The 16611-nt window shown below is 42.4% G+C and overlaps 1 protein-coding gene across 1 annotated transcript in view; it reads left to right on the top strand.

The window, feature by feature from the left end:
* Positions 1-323: 323 nt before the first annotated feature.
* Positions 324-16611, top strand: part of zgc:92360 (uncharacterized protein LOC436988 homolog) — a 36159-nt gene continuing 19871 nt past the window's right edge. Inside the window, exons 1-4 of the mRNA XM_049571806.1 lie at positions 324-811; positions 5132-5262; positions 7995-8086; positions 16434-16516. Of these exons, the coding sequence (XP_049427763.1) occupies positions 724-811; positions 5132-5262; positions 7995-8086; positions 16434-16516 (394 nt within the window). The 5' untranslated portion in view covers positions 324-723. The remainder of the gene's footprint in view (positions 812-5131; positions 5263-7994; positions 8087-16433; positions 16517-16611) is intronic.

The following is a 16611-nucleotide window of genomic DNA, read 5'->3' as shown; positions in this document are numbered from 1 at the left end:
GGCTTAAATGTGCATTTGCAACCACATTCCTTCATATTCATAGCCTGAAAACATGAGTTTTAATCTTGTAGGCCTGTTAACTCATAAACTTTGAGGAAACCTGGAAAAAACTTGATGAGGACACGTGATCTTTAATATGTCCATATCAAGTTCTGTCATCTTCCTAAAGGCCAGCTCAGTAATCTGACAGGTCTACTGTGTGCTCTTCTAAATGCTCCTGTAAGTGCCGTTTGCCTGCTGCACACTGCGCGCCGGAGTAAAACACTCAGTGATCTAACCTCGAATTATGCGGAAAAGCAAGTTTGAACAACCTCTGCATTTCACTTCCTAGTGTAGGGTTTCATTCCCGTCCACACACACCTCCTCTGCGCACAGGCGGGCTTGTCGCTGCGATTTGGCTCCAGACTTTTGTCAGGACGCGTGTCTCAAGCCACCTGAAAGGTGTCCGCACTGGCTTTTAGGGGCCCCGCAGCAAAGGACAAGAGAGAATGGACGTTTCCGTGCAAACTTTATGAAGAGGCCTTGATTTCATTCGTCTGCAATCGGAGGGAAACACCTCGCCTCTGCTGAGGGCGCGTACCTGTGCAGACTTGTCCACAGCCCGTTAGGAGGGACTCCAGTGGGGGAGTCAAGGCCGAGGAGACACACCTTACCCCCCACCCCCACCCTCTCTGTCTGCCTGTCCCTCTCTTTCTCTGAAAGCGGAGGAATCTGAAAACTGAGATGTCGGCAAATGATAGATCAACGCGAGCACTGAGGGAGATCCTGCAAAACCCTGGAAATGACGCTTGCGCAGACTGTGGCGCACCCGGTAAGACTTACCTATCCTAAATAGCTGTAAAATGTAGTGAACAGGGAAGTCAAACTTTGTAGCGTATCTTGGATCGCTGAGACGTGACGTGCACGGGGTGGCGGTGCGGATCATTCACCTGTGCCAACACAAGATATCCCTCAAAACATTTTTACTGTTCAACCATTGCAGCCAAAAGTACTTCACTACTGATTTGACCATAACACTGTAAGGGCCAGACACTCATTGTGTGCACTCTGTTATCTGACCTTAGATGTGTGGCAAGGTGAGTCAGGAGTAGAGAGTACTTGGGCTAACAGCGCAGGTGAAGCCTTTCTCTGAGGTGGAAGCTGCAAGAGAAGAAGCTCTCACAGTTCAAGTCTCTACATGCAGGGTGAAGGGCTTGTACACACCCTCACCCAGTGCTTTTAACCCACCCAAAGAGGTCCTGTATGCTCAGTTAGACATTTCACATAAGAGCAAGTTTACTGCCCCACAAAGACTGAGCAGGTTACTGAAGAAGTGAATTTGACTTAAAAGGGTTTAAAGCAGTAATTCTCACCTTGTAGGGCTGAATCTGGTCCCAGGTAGGGTGCTGGGTGGCCCCTCAACTATCTTCTAATTAACCATTAATTATTCACGCTTGGAGTTGTTTTTGTATTTTTTATTTATAACATGCTAGAGTGCATAAAAAAACAACAACAAAAAACATAGGGAGTTTTTCCATTACCTGCTGTGAGGGTCCAAGGACAGAGGGATGTCGTACGCCTTTAAGCCCTCTAATAAATAAAATTAAAAATGTTGCAATATGGTGACTATTGTGATAAAATACATTGCGATTTATTACCTGTTTATAAATGATGTCCCCAAAGGAAAACTTTGTCAACATCTGCATTATCTAATAAGAAAGTTTTCAGTCTCCTCATCTCACTTCAGCCATTTTTTTTGCAGCAAAATATATGTAGCGGACTGAAAAAGCAACTGCGTATATATAATTCTACGTAAATTTAAATAATATTAATAATTTGTATAATGAAATACTTGGCATTGTGTGACAATACAGTATTGCCACAGAAAAATATTGCGATACTATAGTGTATTGACTTTACCCCACCCCTAGTTAGCACTGGCGCCTCACAGTGAGAGGGTTCAACAGGGATTCAGGTCAAGAGGGTGCTGGGTTTGAACCCGCCAGCCCCCTGTTTTAGCGTAGGTTTTCCCTGGGTGCTCCAGCTTCCTCCCACAGTCAGACATGCAGATTGGCTTAATTGGTGACTTTAAATTGTCCGTCGGTGTGAATGTGAGCGTGAATGGTTGTCTGTCTCTACAGCCCCTTTTACACTGCCAGATTTTCCGCGAATGTTGGGCCGTTTTTCCGGCAAGCTGCGAGCGTTTAGACACACAGAGGCAGAATTGCGAGTTGATCTGAGGTGCCTAATTTTCCGCCTTGTAGGGTAGACATATTGGCAGAACCCTTTTAGCTTAAACAGACTGAGGCGTCCTTCCGCAACGGAAGGGGCTGTTGAAGACTTGTGGGAGGAGCTGTTGATGACGCCACACGTGTGAGCCACTGGCGGTGATAGCAGGAATTAGCGAGCTGCTAGTGGCAAGAGGGAAACGCAAACCTGACAGACACTGTAAAGATGAGCAACTAGGGAGATCTGTCTAAAAAGAGTTTATGTGTCAGCCCTGTGACAGTCTGGTGACCTGTCCAGGGTGTAGCCTGCCTCTTGCCCAATGTCAGCCAGGATAGGCTCCAGCCCCCCTTTGACCCTGACTTCGATAAACGGTCATGGATAATGAATGAAATGAACAAATAGAGGATATCAGTCAATCACAATGGGTATTTTTTCAGTTAGGCTATAGATAAACTTTTGGAAAAAAAAACAAAAAACAAAAAAACATGTAGCCTAAATTTCGCTCAAAGCTAACAGTTGCTCACCAGCTAACCCTTACTTGATACGGCTCTGTAGCTTTAGTCGTATGGACTACCTCTCTTGACTGCAGTTGGGCTTTGGGAAAATTTTATCTCAGTTTTGTAGTAACTGCAAACATAACATGCTGTTGATAGGCCTAACAGACAGCAAAAAGTCAAATTCTGGTTCATTTCCATTGAATCGGGGCCCTGAGGCACCGTGTTGCTGGAGTGAAGCACTGCAACAAAATAAAAATTATATCACCGCCAGGAGTTATCTCTCCATCTTTTATATCATACTTATCTAAGTAAGGCTGTCTGGCTGCACATCTTCTGATATTTGTGTCTATTGAGGAGCTCGACTTCCCAGGTTATGTGACTTGCTCAACAACAGCTTTATCTGCCAGGTGCTAAGATTTAACCCCTCTGGTCACATCGTGGCACATATTCCTGTCATTTCCTCTGTTCCTCATGTTCAGAGACGGGCATGTATGGACTTGTTCGTTTTTATTCAGCTTTCTCTCCGGTGTTGTCAAATGGTGATGTAGCAAAAAATTAGGCATAAGTATTAACCAGCCAAGCACGTAGCATTTCTGATCTGCAGTAAATGATTGGAAAATTAAAGAATGTTCTGTTCTCCATACTCAGACATCTGTGATCTCTGGTGATAAGGTACGTCTCTCTCTCTCTTTCTGACACACACACACACACACACACACACACACACACACATACCGATGCTCTGTTTACTGGCAAGCTGTAGAATGTGTGTCAGGAAGATAAGACAGGTGTGGTTAAAGCAAGGAAAACATTTCTTGTATATCAGTGCTCAAGAAGAATTTATTGTCGTAGCAGTAATCTGCTCATGAACGTAAAGTTTATACAACAACTGAGTTGCCCATAAGCAAAGCACAGAACCCCAAACTCTTCCTGAAGAGGCAAACACTACAGTCCAAATACTTATCTGATGTGAGGCTTGGTGCAGCTTGAAAAGTACATATGGGAACTTTAAAATTAAATTTTTGAACAAGGAATGTGTATTTTTTTTAGGGATACACAATGTTGGATATCCGATATCCAATATGCCGATTCATAACAACCTATTTGACGGATATCCCCACCTAATTTTAGTGATCATAAAGTCTCTACTGTAGCAGAATTAACATCATATTAGAAAAAGAAGAAGATATACTTTATTAATCCCAGTGGGGAAATTCCACTCTGTTGTCATATACACCCAGACGCATACTGTAACACACACACACATCAGAATCAGAATCAGAATCAGAATCAGACACGCAGGAGTGACTGCAACAGGCTGCACACGCACATGCACAAACAGGACCTATACATGCATTAAATGGAGAGATGTCAGAGTGAGGGGTCAGTGCCCGGGAGGCAAACTGGCTTCTCTCCAGCTACCAGTCCATGCTCCATATTTTGGTCTGGAAAGGGACTTGAACCGGCGACCCTCAAGTCCCAACCCAAGTCCCTGTTATGGTGATGGCCCACCAGCAGATGGAGACACGAAATACAGTACTTTTAAATATACGTGATATTCATTCATTGAGCAAAATTGAAAAACTGATAGCGATGATGTATCAATATTATTAGCATGTTGACCGATTCCGATATTTAATTTTAAATCCAATATTAAATATGTGTTTTGCTGTCAAAATAAGACTCCCCTGAAAATACGCAAACTTAAAAAAAAGATAATACATAAAAATCCGGAAATTATTTGTAGATTTATCAGTCCATCGCCACAGTCTACCACAATTCTAATCATCGAAGCAAAAAAAAAAAACAAAAAAAAAAACCTCTGGATTCACTCTCTTACATTTGAAGATTTGCTGCCTTTCTCTCCATAATTGGTTAGATATCTTTGAGTTTTGACTTTTGGTTGGACATAACTAATAAGCTGAAGGCGTCACCTCAGGGTTTCCCCTGGAAAATTGGTTAACAGAGAAGATAGCAAGTAGCCTTTGCCGTGAGATGGAATGCCACTACTTGTTTTCCTGAAGCCAAATAAATCTTACATTATATTTAATAAAATGTAGTCATTTCATCTGACTGCACCTTGGTGTCTCAGGACTTGTGATGGTAATTTTGTCATTATTTTTATTTGGCTAAGAGAAGAATTCATTTATCAAAAAAAAAAAGACAGCGTCATCTACAGAATCAATCAGTAAATAAACAAGTTTTAGTTACAGCCTTAAATCTGAGTCACACAAAACATGTAGGTTATGTCTTGACTCCCAAGACTTTATATTGACAAGATAAGGATAAGGATTCCTCTCTCTTAGCCCATCCATGTTTTCATCCATGTCATTGTTCTGGCCCCTCCATGCCCACTTCAAAATCTCCCTTCTTGTCCATTTCTCCCATTCATCCCATTTGTTCTCTGTCCATCTTGCTCTCTGCAGATCCCAGCTGGGGCTCCTGCTCCTTGGGTGTGTTCATCTGCCTGGCCTGTTCTGGGATTCACCGCAATATCCCCGACATCAGCAAGGTGAAGTCCCTGAGCCTTTCACACTGGGAGGACCACGAGGTGAAGGTGAGACCACAGAGCCAGCAGCATCCTCCCCTCAGTGCTATATATTTTAACGATGATCTATTTCAGGATGGGTTTTTTTCATGAATATCAAGCAGCTGAGATCCAAAGACAGCATTTCTTATTCCCCAACCACCCATAATTAAGCCCAGATAGATCCCTAATTTGGACCAAAATGGACAGAATAATAGTGAGACCTTTGATGTTCTTCTTGAATTGCATCTTTTCAATGTGTTGGAGGGGTTGCTCTCACTGTATGGAACTGTGGCAGTTATTTGAAAAAGCTGGTTGGGTGACGGATTACGGGGTACCAGGGTTGCTGCTACAAGCCATCTGGTCCCTGCATGACCAAAGTGAGAGACATACTCGGCGTAAAGTCAAACACGTTCTCGGGTAAGTGTTGGCCTCTGCCAGGGTTGTCCGTTCTCACAGATCCTGTCAGTGATAGTTATGGACAGGATCTCACGGCGCAGCCAGGGGGTGGATGGGGTCCGGTTTGGGGACCTCAGAATTGCATCTTTGCTTCATGCAGATGATGTGGTTCTGTTGGCTTCATCACACCGTGACCTCCAGCATATTCAGGGGTGGTTTGCAGCAGAGTGTGAAGCAGTCGGGATGACAGTCATCACCTCCAGATCTGAGTAGTTCTCTGCCAGAAACCGATGGATTGCCCCTTCCGCATTGGGAGAGTTACTGCCTCAAGCAAGGGAGTTCAAGTATCTCGGGTGCTGTTCACAAGTGAGGGTAGAGTGGAGCATGAGATGGTGTGGCATCTGCAGTGATGCGGGTGTTGCGTCCGACAGTTGTGGTGAAGAGGGAGCTGAGCTGGAAGGCAAAGCCTTTGATTCACTGGTCCATCTACGTCCCAACCCTCACCTATGGCCATGAGCTCTGGGTAGTGACCAAAAGAATGAGATTGTGAATAAAAGCGACAGAAATGAGTTTCCTCTATGAGGTGTCTGGGCTCAGCCTTAGAGATGGGGTGAGGAGCTCAGACATCCAGAGGGAGGTCGGAGTAGAGCCGCTGCTACTTTGCGTCAAAAGGGGTCAGTTGAGGTGGTTCAGGCATCTGATCAGGATCCTCCTGGGCGCCTCCCATTAGAGGTGTTCCCGGCACGTCCCACTGGTAGGAGGCCCCGGGGCAGACCCAGGACCAGCTGGGGGGATCACATAGCTCATCTGGCCTGGAAACGCCTTCGGGTCCCCCAGGAGGAGCTGGAAAGTGTTGCTGGGGAGGGACACCTGAGGGGCTTTGCCTGGTGTTCTGCCCAGCCTTGGATAAGCTGATAAAATGGATGGCTGGATGGGTGATGAACAGTTTGTTTCGTTAACATCCAGCTGCCACCCTCTAAAGTATTGATGTGTACCTCAAAATTTACAAAACTTCAGTATACTGACTTGTTATTAGGCTGAGCGATATGGAGCGCAAATATCATGATATATTTGACTGAATACCTCGACATCGATATTGTGATAATATTGGGGGTTGACTGTTGATGCTTTCACAAACTGTTTACACAATGAGATTTTTGAAAAATAATCATCAGTAATGTGGATATAATGACCAAGTGGGTGAAGGCAAATAATAAAACAGCTAAACAGTCTGTTCAGCCCAACTTGTAACATATGATCACTGCTGCTTTGTTACTTATTTCCAGTCTGGTTTTTTTTGTCCTGTACCATGGTTACATAATAAGTCTAGTTTTGCTTCTCAGTGAATAATATTTGGCTGGAATAAATACTTCCTCAGCACTTCTATCACCAGCTAGGCTCTGAGATGTTGTGACACCCCACTTCTTGCCTTCCTTAAATATTATTTTATGAGCTTCCCCTAAATGGTGACTTTTTAGATTTAAGGACACTCCACTGACTAAAAATATGTCAGGCTCGGTGTGTCTGTGTAATATTTGTTCTCCTTTGGCATTAAGAAGAGAAATGTGCTGTCAGCCTCTTCTGTCTTCCAGCAGAATGAAAAATATGGCTTAAATGACCCTTAAACACAGGAACAATAACAGCTGTCCAATGCTGAACGATTCTAAATAGGTTTTTTTGCTCTTACAAACCTCGCAGTGTACGCTCAGGGAAGACCTGTATGATATTGTATTCTCTTTAAAGAAATAGTTTGACATTTTTCAAAATAAGCTTATTGACTTTCTCACTGTGTTAGATAAAAAGATCAATACCACTCTTTTGTTCAGGTTAGTATTAAAGTTAAATGTTTTCCAAAGTTTTTAGATACTGTATCACATCATAAGTCCTGCATCATAAAAGTGATTACAGTCCATGGTATTTCAGGTCTAATGATGGATGACTGATCTTACTACAGTGCTGATTATAGAAAAGTACACTATTGACAGAATACTACAAAAAGTACCACTTAAAATGCAACCATCATGAAAGGAAAAAAGTTTTTATTTTTTTATTTTGGAGTTTTTATGGGGAAATAAATCACGTGCACATCAGGACATCGCATTCTTGCCCAGAACATTTCCCAGTATTCCCGAAACCGGCACCAGATAATAAATGATGTTGGTACTTTGCACATCTTTATCTGAAAAACATTTGTCGCATTTATCATGTCAGCTCCCTGATTTATGTGTTTATTGTAACATTTTTAAGACTGTATTCCTGTTGAGTTCAGTCTTGTAACTGTGAAACTGGCTGGCAGTGTTTCAAGGTGTCATTCACCCTTGAATAATCTGTTTTATGTCATGTGTGTTTGTGTGTTTTATTAGTTCATGGCTGAGAATGGTAATGAGCTGATGAAGAGTAAATATGAGGCTGCTGTTCCCGTCTACTACTACAAGCCAACCCACAAAGACTGCCAGTGAGTAACCTCAGCAATACACACACATAAAACATAACTGCTATCAAATGTACAGTTTTTAAATGTTCTTTTTAAACATAGTTTTTAATTTAATTTTATTTTATGCTATATTGTCAACGGAGTGTGTTTGCATACAGAAATATACTGACAATGAGTTACACTTAAAGACCCCCTTCAATGAAAATCAAGTTTTGTTAACATGTTCATATTGTGTTCATACAAGACATATCATGAGCAAAATAAGCGGTCAGTGCTGTGGCTGAGCATTTCTGCCTTGGAACTACAGTGTACCAATGACAGTGTCAAAAAATCGGGTTTAGACTTCCAGGGTTTGTGACATCACAAAATGCAGGATACCATTCTCATCAAATTGTGGGGTGTCAGAGGAAAAGCCAGCTGTGGCTACATATTGGTATTTTACAAGCTAGTTTTCAGTTTCACTTCAACTTGTCAGAGCTGGCGAGTTTGTACAATGTTATCGAACATTAGCCATCAGGTGTTTGATAATGTAGTCAATCCAAAGGCTCTGGTTATCTATGCCTGATTATAAGCAGAGGTTTGTGTGTTTGATGAGCAGAATCAAAGGTGAGCGGGTACACTCGGGCTGCAGGTTTAGTCATAAAGTGTATAAAAATAATTGATGTAGCTACTATGACGTCACCCACCGGTTTGTGGGTGGCTGTTATTAAGCAATGAGTGTGGCATTTTTGCTGTTGCAATCTTGGATTTTTGCAGCTAGAAGTGAGCATATTTTGACAAGAGGGTGGAGCTGGGGAGGAAGGAGGGGTGGATCTGACTCATAGACTGTGATGGCATCACGCAGACAGCTTGTGACTCAAAGTGGCCACGCCCTTAATTACGTGTAACTTTAGGCCATAATGACATTTAAATTGGTGAGCTATATAAAAATTCAACCCCTTCTGTACTAACCCGGTCTCACTCCGAAGTTGTCAAAATTCAGTGCTTGGGCAGTGAGTAAGCTGTCCATTCATGTCGGCATGATACTTGGCCAGTCTGCGTTATTGTTTTATGGCACCCGGTGGTGGGACAGTAAGAAAGTTAGGGAGGCGGAAGTTCGAGTATCTGGTTGATTGGTAGAACGACCACCCACTTTCACCGGTATCAGCCAGGTGATTGCCTCCAGTAAAGAACTATTTGGACGGGATTAGTTTTACATTGGGATGTGGATTAATGTCAGTTTACCACAGGATGTCTGTAATATAAATGTCTGATTTGCCCAGGACAAGAAATCTCCGTAATTCTACCAGAGATGGGAGTGGTAACTCGGTTTGCGCCCTGGTGTCACCTCCCTGACGGCATGTGCGTGCTACGTTGCTTCCTGTAAGCATCACATGAAGGATAATAATAATCATTGATTAGCCCAATATGAAATATTGCCCATGATCAGGATTGTGTGTACACAACTATTAGCAGTATGGATATATATTAGGCCTACCTAACACAACCAGAAGTCTCATGGCTCTGAAAAGTGCTATCACTATCATGACTGCCGACAACACCGAATGCTTCTTCAAGCGCCTCCATCATCGAAAAAACACGGAAAGCTAGTTGTAAATGCATAAAAATGGTTGTAAACAGGACGTGACGAAATATTTACATACATTTTTACAGAGGATCGCGTTCGCACGTGATTAATGTTACCCGAGGTATTTTCTCCGGACTGTTTGACAGAAGGTAAAAGTCACCGTAATTTTTACTGACATTATCTGTAATGATTACAGACATGGCACATTTGGACGGGACTAAACTCCCTGGTAATAATGACTTTACCTCACGTCTCCACGTTTAACTAATCTCGTCCGAATAGGGCTTAAGATTGTAAAGCCAAATCCTGTTCTTTTTCCTAAACCCAACCACGTGCCTGTGTTGGCTAAAAATAACCATGTGTGTTTGTCGTCGAAGGACAATAACATCAATTCACGGTGTTGTGCCAAGGTAGTACTTTTAAAAAAAAAAAAAAAAAAAATTAAGAGACTGTATTCAAACGGTGCATTTCCTGTGAAAATGGAAGTGTATTTTGAAATAAGACAATGCATATAACGGGCAGAACTTGATACGGCGTACCAGAATGTCAACAACCAACGCACCCAGGGTACCTTACACATCGTATCTCGACGTGGAAAGTCCATGACCAAAAGTCAATATGTGATGAGGTTTGAGAGCGAATGTGTCTGTACAGTTGTCATGAACGGGTAAATAAGCTATAGACCCCAAACTGTTTTTTGCACCACATTCTAAACAAAGTTGGGCACTTTAACATGGGGGTCTTATTGGCTTCTGGAGCCAGCCTCAAGTGGCCATTAGAGGAACTGCAGTTTTTTGCACTTCTGTGTTGGCTTTTTTTTTTTTTTTTTTTTTTTTTTCCCAGCCCTCGAATTTAGTGCTTGGGTTCAGTTAATACCAGGAGTGGAACTTTGAGAGTGAGCTAGGAGGGAGAGGGAGCACTTCCATATCCTGTAACACACTTTTCTTTGCCCTGATGTTACTCATCAGTTCTGATCTTGACTGACTTTTGTTTTAACATTTGAGTAAAACTTTATTAATATAAGATTTTTAAAGTTCCCTTCATCAAATGATGGTTTCACAGGGAAGCTGACTTTCTAACAATGTAATCATTGTTCTCATTTACCTTTGAAGGTTGTGTTTCTGAGCTTGCAGGGCTGAAAGCTCTGTCCTTCTCACAGCAGCTGGAAATCACACAATGCCTTTAGAAACCAATCAGCTCCCCATGTACTTACCTTTAAAATGTTTCAGAGTGAAAGACAGACATATTCGGCCCCTGTGACAGCACTCTACTGGAGCACCTTTTGGCAGCGACTCACATGTTCTTGGATATGTCTCTATTGTGTGATTTTCCGCTTATCCACCAAACTGATTTGCTCAAGCTTGGTCAAGTTGTAGAGGGTGTGTCTGTGGAAAGGTTGCTTCCTCAAAGTCATTCCAAAGATTATAAATGGGATTCAAGTCTGGGCCTTGACTCTGCCATTCAAGACATTTTTGGCATTCTGACTCTGACGTGACTCCAGTAGACCGGCACCATGACAGTAAAACTGATAATAGGGATTATACTGCTGGATGTTGTTATCACAGGTATCATCATCTTGGTGAATTGCTGCTGTAGTCCTATTGTGACACTGATTCTGGCTGTCGGTCAGTGTTGGGCCATTGGTAAACATCCGTGGCCTTTGTCGCTGTGGTGTTTACTGCACCAGTGGCCCTCATTGGTGGTAGTTGCCTTTTTTGTAGTTGGCATTGGAAACTGCGGAGCCTGTCAGTGAATTAAATCCCTCTGATTGGTAGTTCAGTTCAGCGCAGGGAAGAGAAATGGAAGTGAAGAGAGTAAACAAAGAGCTAAAGTCAAGAGGGAGTGAGACCAAAACAAACTTGTAATGCAAGATAAGATTTTTTCTCTTTAGCCATTAAGCTTTTCTGCAGAAATGTTTCTTGATGGTTTGTGTTATTGTTCACTGGCGCATGGTAAATGTGCTTTGTTCCTTCAACATGGATTTGTGTTGTTATGGTGCGTTCGTTTTGTACTTGGAGGTCGGAAAATCCCAGTTCCCAGTCGGAAGTTTAAACTCGAACACACCCTGAGATTGGATTTCCAACTCACGGACTTACGAATTCAAGATGGCTGCCAGTCACATACATAGTGAGTAAACACTCTGCTAAAGTACTGTTTATAGTAATTTTATCTTATTTGTTTTACATTAGGTCAGCCTCATCTGCGGTGTTCATCAGTTGGAGTGCATGATGATTTTGAAGCTGTCTATACTCCGAAATTGCATGGGCACCAAAGGCCTTATTGCAGGCGTCCATGTTTTTTTCCGACTTCTAACTAGAATGCAAAAACTGTTGTCAACTTGGAGGTGACGTCAGTCCCACTTCCGACTTCCAACCTCCAAGCAGCATTAATGTGCTAACTGTCAAGATGGTCTTCTGGTTTCCCTTTTTGAATGACAATTACACAGGCATTACAGGCTACTGCCGCCTGCTGGTGTGGAGATTTATTTCCTCGTATGCAAGTGCAAACATATATGTTGGCCACTGGCTAAAGTCTTTGCAGTTCATGTGCAACATTGTGGCCAAAACAAAGGCGACCTGAGGTGACAGTTAATCCTTAATTCACCAAGTTAGATTTGAACTGCTCTGTCGCTGCTTGTCTGCTGTTTACAGTCCGGTCACGTTATCCCCACCTCCCACCACCTGGAGTCGCGGTGTCTGTCAGATCAGCTGGCTGTTCCACCAGTACAGACCTAACGATCTTGTGGCGTGTGATGTCCACTACATACAATGAATTTAATAGCGAGAGAAGCACCTGTATGTTTGACTGTATTAAAAATCATTCTGTGAGGATTTATGAATAGCTGATAATACCATATTACCACCCAAGCCTGGTAATTAGTAACTACATACATGCATATAAAAAGTATAAAAGAAGGTATATGAAAATGATTGTAGACAATAGACACTGCCCAACCTTAATTGCTGCTGTATGTGTGTGTTGGCAGATCACCCACTGTCTTTAATCACCTGCAGTTTGAGGATCTTAAACGTTTCAGACTCCTCTCCACTGTGAAATAAGTATTCTTGACAGAGAACATTGCCTTGTTCTCAGCCTGAACACAACGCTAACCATTTCTCATTAACAGCCAGTTTCTCTGCCCTTGTACTTTTTCTTCTGGGCTCTAACAACTTTTGCATCGTCTGTTAAACGTCATCTGTTTCATACTTTCTTCTATGATGCCTTCTTGCTGCTCCGTCTGATCTCTGCCCACTCATGAAGTGATCATGACATTTTACAATGAAAACGTGATCTGATTTTGTAATATTACTTCTAAATGACTCAGTCCTGAGTGTCAGCCTTTTGGCATTGGGTGTGTGAACCGGCATTCGTGTTTGCAGCTTGTGAGGGCATGATTCTTTGAGACATTCATTTAGTGTGCCACATCATCCCTTGTAGCTGCTATTAGAGTCGCTGTCAATCATCCACAAACAATAGACACTGATTTAATGAATAGGTTACTTTATTACATACACTTATAACTGCAGCGAAGTAGAGCTGGGGACAAAAATGGCACAAGCTTATGGCATTTTACATTGTATAAATTATCCCAGTGGCTAGCGGACTTTTCCTCTGCTCATAAGAAGCTGGGGACAACAGCAACATTTAACAAAGGTGACGTTATAAAATCAGCTCCATTAGGAGGTGTACGTCAGGCTACGGCGAAGGATACAGTGTAAGCTCCATGGCGACGCAGAGCCTAAGTCTTACAGAAGTATAAATCTCACACGAGAAGGTCCATCTCTGGCGCAGCTCAGCGTGGCACGGTGCATCTAAACTGGTAATGGAAACTCGGTGCAGTATGGCTTTACTTGGCGTGGCCAAAAGTGACAGTGGAAAAGGCCCATAGTATTGTACATGTGCTACTGCGGTAATTTCATTAATCTCACAGAGTGATTTAGCGTAGCATGTGCGATTTATAAACTGATGTCTGATGATTTATAATCCTTCTAAATTTGCAACAACTTTATGTGATCGTAAAAAGCAGTTTGCGTTTTGCTGCTGACGAAAGAGAAGAATAAAACCAACCAACGCAATTTTGAAAACCATTTCTGAAGCAATTTTGTCAACTGTCTTTGCTGCAGACCTGTCTATGGGTCGCCTCCACGTTACCTGTAGACACACTTTGATGGTCTTGTCGTGTGTGTTCCTGTCGCTGCACCGGGCACTTCCCAGTCAGGAATGTTTGGAATTCTGTGTATGTGAAGCAGGGAATTTTCATGAAAAGAGCAAACCCAAATGATACACAAGCTGCTACAGTCATGTCCAGCCCTCTGGCTGACAATGTCTTTGCTCGACCGAAAAATGTAGTGTGTGTGTTCAATAGAAGGATCTGTAAAAATTTGCCTGAGGGCATCTCAAATTTCCACGCCCTTCTCTTCTCACATTTATACACACATGTAGTTCATTGTTCGATCGTTAATAATAAAGAGTGGTGCAGAGGAAGGCGGGTAGGAGAGAGGGAGGAAACACTTCACCTCTTACTCACCTCTCACAGCTGAATCAGCTGGATTCAACTTGACCCATTAGATTTTTATTGGCCTCTGTCTTCACAGAGTCACACACACACACACACACACACACACACACACACACACGAACACAAAACAGGACAAGTGAACTGTAGACAAAGATTTCGTTACACAGTGTTTTGACTCTGAGCCAAGTTTTCTGTCATTTAAGGGTAGAGTTTCAAACAAACTAGTTTCTAATATGTTAGCTTTCATTCTAGAGCTTCTGTTAGGTATCGGGTTATCCAGGACAGATATTTTCCCCCATATTTTCCTCTTCGCAACCTTCATTTCACAAAATATCTCTGTCCACACCAGAACGCTTGTCTTTGGCAGTCTCTGAAAGTGTTCAGGCTAACAACATCTTTTTCAAGGCCGCAATCATCACCATTGATTCTGCTTCAATATAAGATTAAAGGATCTCGCTCAAAGGTACAAGTGATGCTCTGGACATGCCACTTTTTCTTAAACTTCTCATCGGCAACAATCCCACTCTCAACATTGTCCTGCTGATTCGACTGGGCCTGATCCAAAACCATTGTCTCTGGGTGACTTTATACCTTGTATCTAAGGGGGACCAAAGAGCAGAAGAGATTGCTCCATCTGTCCACGATGTGGTGCAACAATAGAGACTTTAAGTACAAAGTAATTATTAGTCCAAGCAGTGCAAACAAAATTTAAACAAACTGGCAGTTTGCCATTGTTGTTGATTCTGGCGTATGCTAATTATACAAAGCAGTGATGGGCATCCATGAATAAAGGAGATGACGTCAGTAGCTATGTTTCCATCCAAAGGTGATTCGAATCATTGGGAAATGTGCATTAAAAGAAATACGAATCCTGAGTTTTTCCATTTAATGTATGGACTTTGGTGAAAAGGTTTTCCGCAGAACCGGAAACAAAACAAGTCTCGCATTCTTCTTCTTCTATGTTTTCTGGCGGTTGCCAACCAGCTTGTAAATGCATTACCGCCTTCCCGACCCGGAGTGTGGATATCACCATGGAGAGAGGTGCGCTACGTCAGACTTAACTCGAACATAACTGTTTCCATCCCCGTTTTGCGAATGACCATTTTTTCGAATCAACCAAAACCCGGCTAAAGCGAGCGTATTTTAGTTTGTGTAAATCAGGGGATTTTAATTCAAATTTTGGCGTTTCCATCATAATTTTTCGATGCAATACTTCTAGATGTGCATCTAAACAGGCTGAAGGAAACATGGCTACTGTTTCCCAAATGATCTGTTTTACATGTCCACATGGATACAGAGTAACCTGATTTTTGAAAAAATCTGCTCCTTAAAAGTTGTTTTATTTTAAAACTCCATTTGTGGACGAGTGGCCAAAGTGTTAAGTTTTCAAAAATATCTGTAGTATGTGTAGACAGTGCCCAAGTAAGACCTTTATTGCTGTCTGGTGTGGTGTTGTTAGCTTTGCTAGCTAGCTAGTTAAACAGCCAATAGCAAATGTTATGGAAAAGTAGGAATATTTTCAGGCATTTTGTGGTACACATATTATTAGCAAATATATTTCCAAACATACATATTTTTGAATTATGTTTTGAATTTTAAAATTGTCTAACTTCAAATCCCCATTGTTGGCTGTTAGCTCAGCAACTGGGCTGGCTAACAAGGATAGCTAACGTGACAATAACCAAGAAAATGCAAAGCCGTAAACACAAGGTTCAGTCTGTCAGCCTGTATGTACATTGAATGAGTATATTTGATGTTCCATTGTTTCACACAACAGTTGTTTCTAAACTTATGAAATGTTTAAAAAGCTTTATAGTTTTTATTGCAAGGGGTGGCAGGAGCTCAGTTCATAGGGACTTGGGTTGGGAACCAGAAGGTCACTGGCTCAAGTCCATGCCCGGACCAAACATGGAGTGTGGACTGGTAGCTGGAGAGGTGGCAGCCCATGCTCCTGGGCACAGCCAAAGTGCCCTTGAGCAAGGCACCGAACCCCCAACTGCCTTGGGCGCCCATCCATGGGCAGCCCCCACACTCAGACACCCCCCCAGGCAATGCACATATATGTCCTGTTTGTGCATAGTGTGTGTATATGACAACAGAAGGAATATTGAATTTCTCCTCAGGGATTAATGAAGTATATTTCCTTCTTCTCCTTGAAAATGAAAGCAAAGTAACCCATCTACTCTTCCTTTTATCTACCACAAAGTACACAAGAGGCATATACGACTGCTTTCAGCTGGTACTTGTTTTACAAGCTACATAACATCTGTTTGTGTGTTCAGGACGTTGAGGGAGCAGTGGATTAGAGCAAAGTATGAGAGGAAGGAGTTCTCTGAGCCTGGGAAGAACTTTATATATGAGGAAGGTGAGTGTTTGTGTACGACACAACACACACACACATATATGCGTGCACATACAAAAGTTCACTCATGCTAATGAATGACCTTTGCTGATTTCCTG

Source organism: Epinephelus fuscoguttatus, linkage group LG3 (genome assembly GCF_011397635.1).
Source record: "Epinephelus fuscoguttatus linkage group LG3, E.fuscoguttatus.final_Chr_v1".
NCBI classification, from domain to species: domain Eukaryota; kingdom Metazoa; phylum Chordata; class Actinopteri; order Perciformes; family Serranidae; genus Epinephelus; species Epinephelus fuscoguttatus.
Note: the sequence above shows the minus strand (reverse complement) of the source record. Positions and strands in the feature narration are given on the sequence as shown.